This window comes from Mytilus trossulus, chromosome 12 (genome assembly GCF_036588685.1).
Source record: "Mytilus trossulus isolate FHL-02 chromosome 12, PNRI_Mtr1.1.1.hap1, whole genome shotgun sequence".
In the NCBI taxonomy this organism is placed as follows: domain Eukaryota; kingdom Metazoa; phylum Mollusca; class Bivalvia; order Mytilida; family Mytilidae; genus Mytilus; species Mytilus trossulus.
In genome coordinates, this window is record NC_086384.1 from 35,581,911 (window position 1) to 35,595,887 (window position 13,977).

The 13,977-nt window shown below is 30.5% G+C and overlaps 1 protein-coding gene across 1 annotated transcript in view; it reads left to right on the forward strand.

The window, feature by feature from the left end:
* Window positions 1–1,462: 1,462 nt before the first annotated feature.
* The window catches only part of LOC134692410 (uncharacterized), a 29,852-nt gene continuing 17,337 nt past the window's right edge, over window positions 1,463–13,977 (forward strand). The window contains exons 1-17 of the mRNA XM_063552859.1: window positions 1,463–1,563; window positions 2,169–2,410; window positions 2,758–2,919; window positions 4,013–4,208; window positions 4,362–4,616; window positions 5,488–5,708; window positions 6,891–7,002; window positions 7,511–7,627; window positions 8,098–8,233; window positions 8,409–8,589; window positions 8,833–9,109; window positions 9,622–9,808; window positions 10,748–10,959; window positions 11,574–11,806; window positions 12,453–12,606; window positions 13,093–13,274; window positions 13,787–13,927. Of these exons, the coding sequence (XP_063408929.1) occupies window positions 4,562–4,616; window positions 5,488–5,708; window positions 6,891–7,002; window positions 7,511–7,627; window positions 8,098–8,233; window positions 8,409–8,589; window positions 8,833–9,109; window positions 9,622–9,808; window positions 10,748–10,959; window positions 11,574–11,806; window positions 12,453–12,606; window positions 13,093–13,274; window positions 13,787–13,927 (2,208 nt within the window). The 5' untranslated portion in view covers window positions 1,463–1,563; window positions 2,169–2,410; window positions 2,758–2,919; window positions 4,013–4,208; window positions 4,362–4,561. The remainder of the gene's footprint in view (window positions 1,564–2,168; window positions 2,411–2,757; window positions 2,920–4,012; window positions 4,209–4,361; window positions 4,617–5,487; window positions 5,709–6,890; window positions 7,003–7,510; window positions 7,628–8,097; window positions 8,234–8,408; window positions 8,590–8,832; window positions 9,110–9,621; window positions 9,809–10,747; window positions 10,960–11,573; window positions 11,807–12,452; window positions 12,607–13,092; window positions 13,275–13,786; window positions 13,928–13,977) is intronic.

A 13,977-nucleotide genomic window follows, 5' to 3' on the forward strand; every position in this document is an offset into this window, starting at 1 on the left:
TTGTTTAATGCGTTAAGACTATTTATTTGATTTTAATATGGGGGAAATCTCCTTTAAAAAGGGCTCATATTATGCTCGCGGAGAAATATACAACACAATGAAATGTACATTTACCTGTTGAAACCACACTCGATGGTGAACGAAATTGTTTGAGTATGGACTTAAATATCAACCATAAGCATAAAACATAATGATTTATAGGTTGCAAACAAAAATATAAACATATGTTTTTCCAATAATTGCAAGAGAAACAAGGCTAAGTCGTTCTACGCATCGTTGTATGCATTTGAAACAAGAACATGTCGAAGAGGTCGTATGAAAAATTAAATATTATTTCGGCAACTTCTATTTAAATATTCATGAGGAAAATTGATATCGGGTCAGTGACTGTATATGACATAGAAATATACAGTCAGCACATTTTGACTGCTCAAATAGAACGAGTGCAGTATGAATTGCAAAACGATCAAAAAATTACTGTTTTCGAATGAAAAAACTTCCAGACAATGATATCATCTTAAGAAAAACATACGTTTTATCGAAGTTGAGTGACCGTAATTACATTTAACATTATATAATACTAATTATATACAATGTTCTCAAGACAGACAGTTTTTTTTTATCTAGTTCAAACACTCTTTCTCCTTTATGTCGCTCTAAATGCAAAATGATTGTACGCATATCATGTTTGTTATTCAAATTTTGTTTCTTTGATACCCATTTAACAATTTATAACAGGAATTAAATGAAAGGAAAACTCAAAACTGAAACTAGCTCATCAAATGGCCAAAATCGAAAACTCAAACACATGAAACGAATGGACAATAACTGTCATATTCCTGACTTGGAACAGCCATTTTCTTATGTAGAAAAATGGTGGATTAAACATGGGTTTTTTGCTAGCTAAACCTGTCACTTGTATGACTGTCGTATAAAATTCCATTGTATTGGCAACGAGGTGTGAACAAAACAAAGAAGGCGTAGTAGGTAAAGTGTCAAAAAATAAATAAATAGGGGTACAGCAGTTAACGTTGTGTTGTTATCTTAATCAGTATAAAAACAAACAGATATATAAACAAACATTGACCATTACACAATAAAACAATGACGGGATGTACAAGTTAAGAGCCAGGTCACAAGCAAGAAAGAAACACAAATAGGTACACAGACAAAGCACATTAACAAAAATGAAAGATAAGAATACAGAAGTTATCATAGAATAATAACACAATGAGAGGATGTACACGTACAGAGCTACGTCATGTGCAAACAAAAGGCATACAAAAAAAGCATGTAAGCAAAAAAGAGAAACAAAAATACCAAAAAAAATGTCCGCCGTCCGGAGAGGAACAATTGATCCGCCGATACGGGAAAACATGATAGCTCATTACTTTTAAATGTTTTGTTTTTATTTTAAATAGGATACCCGACCAAATTGTGCTGTAGACAAGGCATTTCAAGTTTCAACTACTACTTTAGACACATATTTTCAAATTCCATCTGATTATATAACATTTATAACACACGCTTTTTGGAGTATAGATGAACGGAATTTGTTTGGTGGTAAATACTTGTATTAAATTATTAACATAAGACACCTAATATAACACACAAAATTTAAATAATAACTGAAACCAAATAAAGAAAAGTCAATGTGACAACTTTGGGACTTTATTGTTCGAGGTTAGGAAAGTCTGACTTGTTGTAATGAAAATATTACCAACAGGCACTGAAGTAACACATGTAAGTTGTTGGCGAAAGAAAATTGAAAGCCATAATCTACATGAAGTAGCGGAAAACAAAGTCAGACTATAACTTACGCTGATTAAGTTATACTCAGTAGTGTGCATCATGACAATTTTCAACACGTTTGATGAACGCAAATGCTTTGAAAGTACAAACTATGACTGTCTCCGATTACAAAAAGTTCGACTCGTATGTATCGGATAACAGTTCAACTGAAACCATGTGAATTCTATCTTTATTATAGACTTTAAAAATGTATATAACAAACTTTACTAAAAGTCACAAAGGTAGTATGCGGAGTCAACATAGCAGATTTAAAAGAATGTACTACATGTGTGTTTATTGATGTTTGATATTGAATTTAAGAAACCATTGGATTTTTCTTTATGAAAGAAACTAATGAGAATTCTTTGAAATTTCAGATTTATATAACACCTTCAATGAAATGGACAAACAATATTTTTCCCTTCAACAAAACAATTGTTTGACCGTGAAAGATCTTACTCTTGAGCCTGGACGAACATACAGATTATCAGTGAAGTTTTGTGCAGACGAAGTTTGTTTTCCTGCGCTCAAGACTAGTGGTGTAACAATCATACCAAACAAACCTGTTACCGGACCAATATCGATTAAATACACAAATCATACTAACAATACAGATAAGGTATTGTTTATTTCTTTTTTCCCACTTAAATCATTCTTTATCTGTTTGTTATTCATTTTAATTTGAAAGTATATGATGTTATTTGACGTACTGATTTATTTTGTTCAATTGTGCTCATTTTTGATATCACGGTTTGATCATTTTCTTAAGTTGAATATAATACCATGCGTTCAAAAATTATAACAGCTTTGAAAAATACAAACAATTGAGTGAAAAACAGAGACGACTTTTACAATATAGATTACAGTTCTAAAATCAGTAAATTTTTCATTAAAATTAACTTTCAGTTGTCAATTTTTACATTATTTATTGTGAGAAACATACTGATATGTTTTGTTTAATACTAGATGGAAGTTATGTTTGCAAATATGTATGATCCCGACATTTTGGATGAAGAAGAAGCAAGACAAGTAGTATCATATTACGAATACAGTCTACAGGATAGTTCAAATGGAATATATCATTCTTGGTTGAAAGTAGATACCATAACCGCACTAAACAGCTCTTTTGTACGTTAATATTTTTTCTAAATGATGTCATCATTTATCTTATGAAATTCTACAAACAGCTTTTTCACGTTCAATTTGTATTGAAACATTAAAAAATGATGCATTCTTCTTAATTTCTAATAAATTAAAATTAAAAAAAGAGACCCATTAGCAAAGACGTTAAGATATAAAGTGTCTTTCGCCATCTTGGATTGTAAAAAAAGAGATTTTAAGGTCCAGATTTTCTATCAAGTTAGCAAAATTTGATGTAGGAATGCAAATATTTAATGTGAATTTTCCTTCAAAAGAACAAATTTATAAGAAAAATATTATTTAACAAGATTATTTTGGGTTGTTTTTAAATGTTTTCAAATTTGCATTTGAAGGAGAGATAACTCTAAAACAATGCATTTTCTGAAGGAATCTAAATGGAATTTTCCTATTTTGTATTTTAGCCGGAAAAAACGTCCGGTGATCCTATCTATTCTTTTGATATTCTCAAAGCATTGTCTGAAAGCTATCTTTCCCTAATTTATTTGACAATTCTATCATTTTGGTTAGTTTCTCATCACACAATGATGTGTTTTTCCTGTATAATCCATACACATTGTGTCATTTTGTCACAAACTGTAGCTTGAGAAAATGCGCGGTGACCTATTTTTTTTATAATATTTTTCAACATCAATAGATACTATGTTTTGCAAAAGTATGAACAAATTTTATCATTTTTATTTTAGACTCACATACCACCTTAAGCTGTGTATTTTGTTCTTGTTCAAATAAAACTTGATTACTGAACAGAAATAGAAAGTTATTAAAACATTATATTTGTGTTATTACCAAATGCTAAATCGGAGAGATTTTCATATTTACACCATAAACAAAATCATGGAAACTACTTTTATAAACAAAATTTTGATAAAGGAACATTTGGGGTAGTTATTATATAACTTATAACTATGTATCTTAATTTTGACAAAGTGATTAATAGATTTTGTATGGATTCCACATTCATCCAAACTTTAAAAAAAGAAGTTCACATGCTTAGATTTTATCATTGGTAAAAACATAAAGTCAATATGGCAAAATATCTTTTTGATTATATATTTTACAGTCACACTTTTCAATCTATTTGTTGGGTCAAATGGATTTTTCAAAATGTCGAATTATTGCCTTACGTGGATATAATAGAGCCGGTGTGTGGCAGACATCATTTGCTGATATCAAACAGTGCACAGTACAAGCTGGAAATCAAATTATTGTCCCCAACATAGTCATAGATGCTACTGGAGAGCAACAATTAAATGGAGGTATGCTAAACATAGAGTTTTTTTCTTTTTCTTTTTCTAGTTATAGAACGTAAACATGTTTAACTATCAATATCTTCTAATGTAACAATTAACCATAAATTACAAAAAAATATTTAAGTAATACAAATCACCCTTCAATTTTATGGATTTCAGATGGATCAATCAGAGATGGATATGGCAAAGAAATATATCTTGAAGAAAATGACAGATGGAATATTGAAGACGGGGATTACACTCCTTATAAAAACATTTTAAGCGCTGTGTGACACTCACTTCGACATAAAGACTTTGCATGGGCAGTAATTGAAATAAAAACATTAGATTCAGTAACATACTACAAAGATTTCAACAGCATGCATCTTTCTGATCCATGTTCACATCCTGATATTGTTTCATGTGGACATACTGGTAAAATATTAACAAATAGCTACGGATAATTTTTTTTAATCTTTTTTTAATAAATGAATTTGGTTGCTTTTTGAAAGCGTTCATCTCATAATTCTTTTTATTAAGCAAAAATAAGGTTGCTGGTTTTCCCGGTTTATTTGTTAACCATTTTGTCATTATGAGGCTTTTTACAGGTTACCAGCAGTCATCTTATTTCTATATCATTTTTTGTTTTGTTTCTTTTCATTATTATATTTATGAACCATTTAACAATACCTGAATAACTAAATACTTGGATAACGAAAAGTAAAACAAATATATGATTTTAATCACATTTTGCTGAACATGGTTAAGTCTGATAATCGTGAATTACTACATAATTCCTGTACCTATGATAGCATCATATCATATTAGAACCCTGATTCATATGACAAATCAATGAATTAGATTTAAATGTTTTTTGGTCATTTTTTTTCTATTCCCGCGTGTATGTTTTGTTTTGTTTTTTGTAAAGTCTGAAATAATTAAAACATATGACCATCTCTAGGCAATTATTACATTTTACATCGAGTTATATTATTATTCTGATTAAATCTTATATCACTAAATGTCAATTGTAAAAAATACATTAAACTTAAAGGTTATCATTCTATCCTGGCAATCTTAATTTTATAGAAAAATGATTATGTTGTTCAAATAGTTTTCAAATATGAATCGAAACTTTTTCCGCAGGACAAAAGGGATAAGAGATGTCCCATTTTAGTTATAGTTTCTCTTTTTTTCATTTGAATTTTTAATGAGCTCTACATGTTAAAAAGTGTGCTTAATTTTTAAAATCGTACTTATATGTACACAATATTTATAAATTATATATGATCAACTTTTTTTTCAGAGAATGCTTTTATAAACGTTTTATTCAATGACGACAATCCTCTAGAGCACGGTAAACGTTACACTGTATGCATTCACGCTCCATCAAAAGCCCTTCATCATGAGAAATGGACAGAGCTACTGGAGGAAATTAGTGTTTGCAGTGATGGTATCACTGTTGATCTTACATCTCCTATAACAGGAAAAGTTTGGATTGGACCAGTTGCAGATATTCAGTACAAGGTATGTTAGATAATAATATAAGATAACTGTAAATCTAAATGTTTTACTTGACGGCTGTGATTTGTCACCATAAGAAAACCGGTTTACTTACGTGCCATTGTTGTTTACCCTATAAAAAAATTCTTCATGGAACCAGTGTTTAAATTGTGTACGCAGAGACTGGTTTTGTCTACAAAAGACACATCAGTTGCGCTCGAATCAAAAGAGATAAAAAGGGTAAAAAAAATACGAAGTTGACGAGTATTGATGACTTAAATTTCATAAAGAAAAAATGCCAAATACAGGTATTAAGGTATTCATTAGTTCTTAGTATTTAAAATAATTGTACACAGTAAAAATATATAATTAAAGCCATGTCAATTTTTTGAATACTGACTACTGGGGAAAAGCACAAAACTTTGCATCATATTTAGAAATTGAGTGAATATTCGAATCTTGATTTGCAAATACACTTAGAATTGCAGCTTTTGACAAGATATAAACCGCTGGCAATTACAGGGACTCTTTAGTGATATGCATATTTTGATTAAAAAAAGACATCAGAGTTGTTACCAGTTATAAAACCACTAGCAATAATTCGGTAAAAGAGAGATTAAAGATATTAAAAGGATATTCAAACATTAAACCTATATATGGTTAAGATTACGTATGACCGAGTATGCTTTTCCTTCTAAACAAGCTTTACCCGACATGCAAATGCACACCAGTACCGCAAAACAAATCATTAACAAAACAGAGACGAAAGATACCAGAGGAACATTCAAACGCATTATAGGAAATAAGCTTTCTACCCCATGACGTTAAATGAAAAAAGAAACAAAAAGAAAAATAACAATATAAGAAACACAATACAAAAGACTGAGAAACACGAACCCCACTATAACCGATGATGATTTCAGGTACTAGATCTGGAGATAGAAGGAGATCATTCATCCCCCACCATTTTGTACCGTCCTGCCATGTCAGTTCAAAACCGAAAATAAGACACTATTCAGTTGACTCAAAATTCGTTTAAAGAGGAAATGATTGTCGTAACAATGGTTAAAATGTTCATTTCACTAAACGTGAATCATAGTTTAACCTAACAGTGAATTGATGTATATCAGGTCCGAAAAAAACACACTTACAGCCTCGTATTTGTATGAGATGTTTATTAGCTCACTAACTAATTTTTTGCACTAGTTTCAGACCACAACATCAGATATTTTCGTAAATTGGGAATCGTTTATGGATGTTGAAGAACATGGTACAGCAAGTCACATTACTGGTATACGCCAATATCAAGTTGCTATCGGTAGGATGATTATAAAATATTATTTTTTAAAATATCGGACATTTCAATGTAACAATAAAATAATCTTGACAATACAATCTGTTCACGGGAGTAAATAATGAATTCATTTTGAAAATATTAACCCCCAAAAAAGAAGAAAAATCAGAGAAGATAAATAAAATTCAAAGAAATTAGTTTTTTTCTTAATATATTTGTCTGCATATAATATATTGAACTTTGTTTGATATAAATATTTCTTATCTTACATTTGTAAAGTTTATTATTCAAGTAGTCTTAAACCTAAGATGTTAAAAATTAAAATAGGCAGTTAATTGGTCTGGTGGTTGCACACGTTAATACTAACTGTGTATTAGAAACACATTTTGTGAACACAATTTCGCAATATAATGTTATCTGGATGCATTTGTTGCCGCTTTTTACTTCTATTCTGTGCATATTCAGATTTGTTTCTCAATTAATTCCATTCTTTGCAGCTGTGGAGCTATAAATCAATGTTTTTCTTTAACAGGATCTGTAGAAGGCGGGTCAGATATAGTTGAATTTACAAATGTTGGTATTGTGAACCATATAACATTTCACAATCTGAACTTACAGAACGGACATGATTATTTTGCATCAGTTAAAGGTATTTTAGTATATCTTTTTAGTTAGGAAGTTAAAAAATTGAAATTAACAGAATTAAATGTTTACTAAATTTACCTCGTATTTCAAAATAGATAAAATAGATAATATTTTTATTATACTTATAATTGTTTTAGACAAAGATGTTTCAGGTTCACCCGTCATATATGTTTTTGAAGTATTTACTTCTTTCCCCTCGTATATCTATCGAGAACTATTACTAGTCAGTTGTTACAATATAATCTGCTGATATTTTACCCTTATATACGAAAAGTAAGTTCATTTACATTATCAGTCAAGCAATATAGAAATGCCTAATTATGGAATTCACTGACGTTGCTACATGTATGCTAAAATTCCTTGGTTTATACATGTGAATGGTGAAAGGAAAGTTAAAGACATTTTGTTTCACGACATTGTTTTTGTAATAAATGTCAACACATACGCTAATATCATTGCATCCATTTATTTAAGGAATTGATTTTTCTGGAAGAAGTTCTACAGCACACTCTGCCTCCATAAGAATAGACTCCACTCCACCACACCTAACATCAAAACCCATTGTAATCGATGGCAGACATATTAGAAACTTTAGTGATATAAACGCATGGTGAGTATAACAGATAATAGCTTATCAAAATAGAAATCTTATTCTTATAATTCTTTGACTGACAGAGTATGTGCAGATAGTTGAAAACTCATCGTACATATATATCCTTAGTCATTTAAAACAGAACGTGTATGACCATCTAGTATTCTTTCAATTTGTAACATGTTAATTTCAGCTGGAAAGATGTGTTTTTCGACTTGGAAAGTGGAATTAAACATTATGTATTAGAAGTAGGCTCTAAACCTAACTTTGGAGATATTGTACAACCAATTGAGACAAGTGAAGACTGTGGAGTTTCTATTCAGTATTTGGATATCAATGCACATCAAGGACATGCATACTTTATTACAGTTAAGGTATGATAATTATTTTTTTGAAAACTTTATTCATATGGACATTACTTAAATTATATATAATTGCAAGGCTAAGATCATGAATTGTCTTGTCAGTATCTTTGCATCATTTTACCGTTTATTTAATTAGTTTCAATAACACATCAATATATATAGAAGAGCATGTTTGGAAAATAAAATATGTATACTAGTACTACATTTTTCAAACTCAATACTTTGCTCGTATTTCTTTTTTTCTACTTATAGGCTATCAATAAAGCAAATTTAGTAACAACTGCATCTTCATGGGCTTATATTTATGATAAAACTCCACCAGAAGTTGGACAAGTATTTGATGGATTTTTGCATGATATAAAGCTCACTAAGAAAGATATAGACTTTCAAACCAACTCAGATAAGCTTGGGGCTCATTGGGAAAAATTCTATGACCCACATACAACAATAAAGACTTACAAAATCGCCATTGGAACTTGTGCTGGGTGTGATGATGTGTTACAAACACATGATATTGGATTAATATATGGTAAACCAAACTACATTTTGCTTCAATAGGATCGATATTGTATTACAGAATACCCGTTAAATTAAGGGAGATAGCTGCAAGATATTTCATCCTCATTATATTTGTAAATAACCAAATACTGTGTGGTAGAACATATGTAAACCTTATTGGAAGGAGGATTAATAAATTTAAACCAGAATAGCAATACTTAATCGGTATATCCTAAAGCAATAAAACAGGTTCATGTACATATCTTTTAGAGTCACGACAAGAACAAACATTGAACACATTAGGCAAAATGAACCACACATATGAAAACGCGACGTTGAAATGATACAAATTGTAGGAACATAATCCATCGCTCAACTCCATATTTACTGGCTGAGCAAACACAAAATAATTAAATTATAGTTCTGAGGAAAGTATAATTATAGTTATTGGGATGTCAGTCATTTACAATACTAAATTATACAATGTGATACACCATATTGTATAAGAATCATACTCCATGTTCCATTTACATTTCCTTTCAGAGTTCGTGTTAAAAGGAATAAATTTTGCCGTCGGTAGGCGATATTACACGACAGTCACTGCATGTAATACAGCTGATCTTTGTTCTTCTGTCACTTCTGATGGAGTGATTATTGACAACAGTCCTCCAAATATTGGAAAAATAAAGGATGGAGCAGATTATATAGACATACACTATCAACCTTTAAGGTACTTCAATGCGTCTTATAGAAATTATTGTGAACGTTTTTGCGCCTGTCCCAAGTCAGGAGCCTCTGGCCTTTGTTAGTCTTGTATTATTTTAATTTTAGTTTCTTGTGTACAATTTGGAAATCAGTATGGCGTTCATTATCACTGAACTAGTATATATTTGTTTAGGGGCCAGCTGAAGGACGCCTCCGGGTGCGGGAATTTCTCGCTACATTGAAGACCTGTTGATGACCTTCTGCTGTTGTTTTTTTCTATGGTCGGGTTGTTGTCTCTTTGACACATTCTCCATTTCCATTCTTAATTTTATTGAAGATTTTATGAATACTTGGGCAATAAAAAAATCATCTTACATACCAGACTTATAATGTGAACATCAGCAAAGAATGAATGCCAAATCAAATTCTAAGTTGAAACTACAGAACGGAAAATAAGAAACATAATAGGCATAATTAAGCTGACATTTTGAATCTTTAACAAAGAAATAATTCAATGAAGTGGTATAAGTATTTTCAGACGTAAACAGGGACTATTTAACGTAATAGAGATACGCATCCAAATTAATGATATTTGTATTTGATCTACATGTTCTATAGAGTTGAGTTTCTGTTGATTTTCAGAAACGACTAAATGCAATGAAAACAAATAAAAATGAATCAGCTAAAAGCATCATAAAAACCATAACAACATTTAAACAAATATCAAAATCTAAGTGTTGTTGTTTTTGAGGGAATACTTAATTACTGTAATCAAAATAATGAATGGAAGATTTAATATAAAATTTAATATTGCATTCAAGGTTAATTTTGAATATCATACTACATTCAAGGTTTATATAGAATATTATACTGCATTTAAGAAAAGAAGTTGCTGTTTCGAAAAGTGTTTGAAACGTTTATGATTGCTTTACGGTAATATATTAATAATTTGATATGGTTTCAGATCATATGTAGCTGCAACTTGGCATGGTTTTAATGATCCACAATCGGGTTTGGATAAATACTCAATAAGAGTTGGAACATCAATCGGAGGAAAAGATATAATATTACAGACTGAATTGCCGTTGACAGATATAGTTGTGTTTCCGAATGTAACTGAACCAATTCCAACTAACACAAGAATCTACGTAACTGTTCGTGCATACAACAAAGCAGGTATAATGTCTATAACTGTCATTATGATTAATTTACTTTCATTTACTTTTCCTATTTTTTTTGGCTTCGTCTAGACTTCTATATTCTTATCCATTTATCTTTGTGCTTTTTGTTGAAACATTTCATTAGCGTCTGATCTACAAAATGTTCCTTACAAAATCATTGAAAATTTCATTCGAAAAATGAAAAGTATAAAAAGAGTAAGCTATGAAAACACGTTCTAAATTGCATGCGTCCCAAGTATTTTTCTGGATTTATCTTCACAAAAAAAAAAACGCTCAATGCCGAACATTTGAATCAAATGGAACCTCAAAGTATATTTGAAGTTACCATTCTTGTCAATGAATGATAATGAATGTAAACACACCAGCGAAAGGAAGATGCTAAATTCTAAATAGTGGATCCTTACAAATTTTACAAATGAAGGACACAAAAAACAAACCTAGATGATCCCTATCAAAAAGTATACATTATGTTTCGGAGTTAATTACTTTTAATGAATATCATTATATATGGATACACTTGAGCATTAACTGTATTCATATAATATTTCTAAAATTTCTTATTATTATTAACTGAATAATATGAACAAATATGTTTTATGAATGCTGTAGGTCTTTACTCTGAAGCAACATCAAATGGTTTCTTGGTTGATGATTCCCCTCCAGTTTTCAGTAGCAAGCCTATATTGTTTCAACAGCTTGGATCAAGACGAGAAAACTCAATTATTTATAGGAGTTGCATGAAAATCACATGGGAAGTTAGTGACGGTGAATCATACATTGAAAGACAGTATATATCAGTAAATTCCCACAAGGGTGGTGAAATTAATTCAACTTCTACAAAGGTATTATAAGTTTTATCAAAAGATATAAAATTGTATATATGTCAGATTGTGAAACCAAAATAAAATGTATCTGGTGTCATTAGTTTTTACAAGATATACTCACTCATTGGATTCCTTTCCCAATTTTATCGTTATCATGAATGTTTTGATATCCTGATTAAAGACAAATACAAAGTAAAAAAGAACAACAGTCATTATAAATAGATTGCTTCGATTTATTATTATACAGTAATACTTTGTATGGTTTTAGTATGAGTAGGTCATATGCTTTTATTTAAGAATTGAATGCTTCTTTTTGTAATTTCATTGGGGTGTAAAAGCGTTGACCGAAGTACATTCTTCATTCAAAAAATGTGCACACTGTCAACGCTTTTACAACCGTATGAAGTGACAAAAAGAAGCAGTCAATACTTATAATTACATTTTATAGCTGGGATAATGAAAACACGATTTTTATCAAGTTCTAGTTATTTTACCAGTGCACTTATTTGTGGGACCTCGTATCTTCATGAACGAGAAATTTCATTGTGTAATGAAGTTGATTAAGGAATAACGCGATATTGCAGTGAGCCAATTGGAATAACGAGTTATGATTAAACATACATATACTATAAATATTCCTTTATATACATTTGTACTACAATAGCTGAATGGAATTGTACGTGATTTTACTTATACAAGACTGAATCTACACGACGGTGGTGAATACTTTGTTACTCTTATTGCATGTAACGGGGCGAAAATCTGTGTAACAGAGAAATCTGATGGAATTTTCGTGGACAATTCACCTCCAATCACAGGTAAAATCATTAGGATTAAATATCATATGTGTTCATATTTTTGCTTTTTGTATTTTATTGTGTTTCTTTACAATATGTTGTTAACAGATATAAATATCCTTTTTTTCATAACAACGCAAGCTATATCTTTCGTCGTTGATGATGTGAAAATGATTGACTTATTCAGTAAATTTGACATGTATTACCGAAAAATTATAATGCAAAAATGACAAATTGTAGTTTTGTATCAAATTTTGCGAAAGATAGTCATTTTGATTAAACATTTTGCAATGAAAAAAAGCTTGATCCCGGATTGGTTTGTTCAATCGATTTATGAGTTTCGATCAGCGGTATATATATACTATTGTTGCCTTTATTGATCGCCATTGTCTATAGGACCAACAAAAATACTGTAGATGATAAATTGGTTTGCCGGGAATAGTTAAAATATTTATATTTTGGGGATTCAAGTATCTTCAGTATCATAACACATTTTATATTTTGAAGGAACGTTTGCTATTGAAACGGACCATGCTGCTAAATTAAATCGCCATGTTGATGGTTGGTGGATGAAGTGGTCAACATTCAAATTGTGGTTGGCATGGATAGGTTTCTCTGATCTTCATTCTGGTATAGACTATTATATGGTATCGGTTGGTAGTAGATATATGCTGGATGATCTTAATAGTGTAAGATTTTATATTGTTTACATCAAGATATTCACTGCAATTTCAACATTCACCTTTACTCCCTAAAAAACTTTTGAAATATCTTACTGAAGCTGATAATATAAACGTGTATATATACGAGTAGTTGATGTTTTTGAGGGTGTACCTGGCCTCATCCCTTACTAGAAAATTTTCTTCGATGGTAAGTGAATTTTTTTTACTTTGTCAGATTGCTAAAGGAATATATATTACTTACTTTACCCATCATACTATCTACGGAAGGCATTTCCATGTTTTATTCCTCCTAAGAGAATAATAAACACATGCGATAGCCCCAAAATAGCAGTTATAAACATTCAATACAATAGTATTGCATATGTGAATTTGACTCTAGGAAAGATTTACAAGCAAATAAAATAAGCTACTATTAGTTTCTTATATCTTAATGTTATGAAGCCCTATTGTAAACGCCTGTCGTTTCATGAGCATTCATTAACCTTTCACTTGCGGTATGTGTAGATGTATGTTTGTAGGATAATAAACCAAAGAAATTTCAACACAATGGTGATGGCGTAGATAAGGGAGACGAGGGGAAAGTACAGACTTTTGAAGTAGATACAACCAAATTAACTGACTATGAATATGTGTTCATCAGTGTTTGGGCATTTAATGAAGTAAGACTTTATTTATCGAGGGTAAAATATCGACATACAAAATGACACAA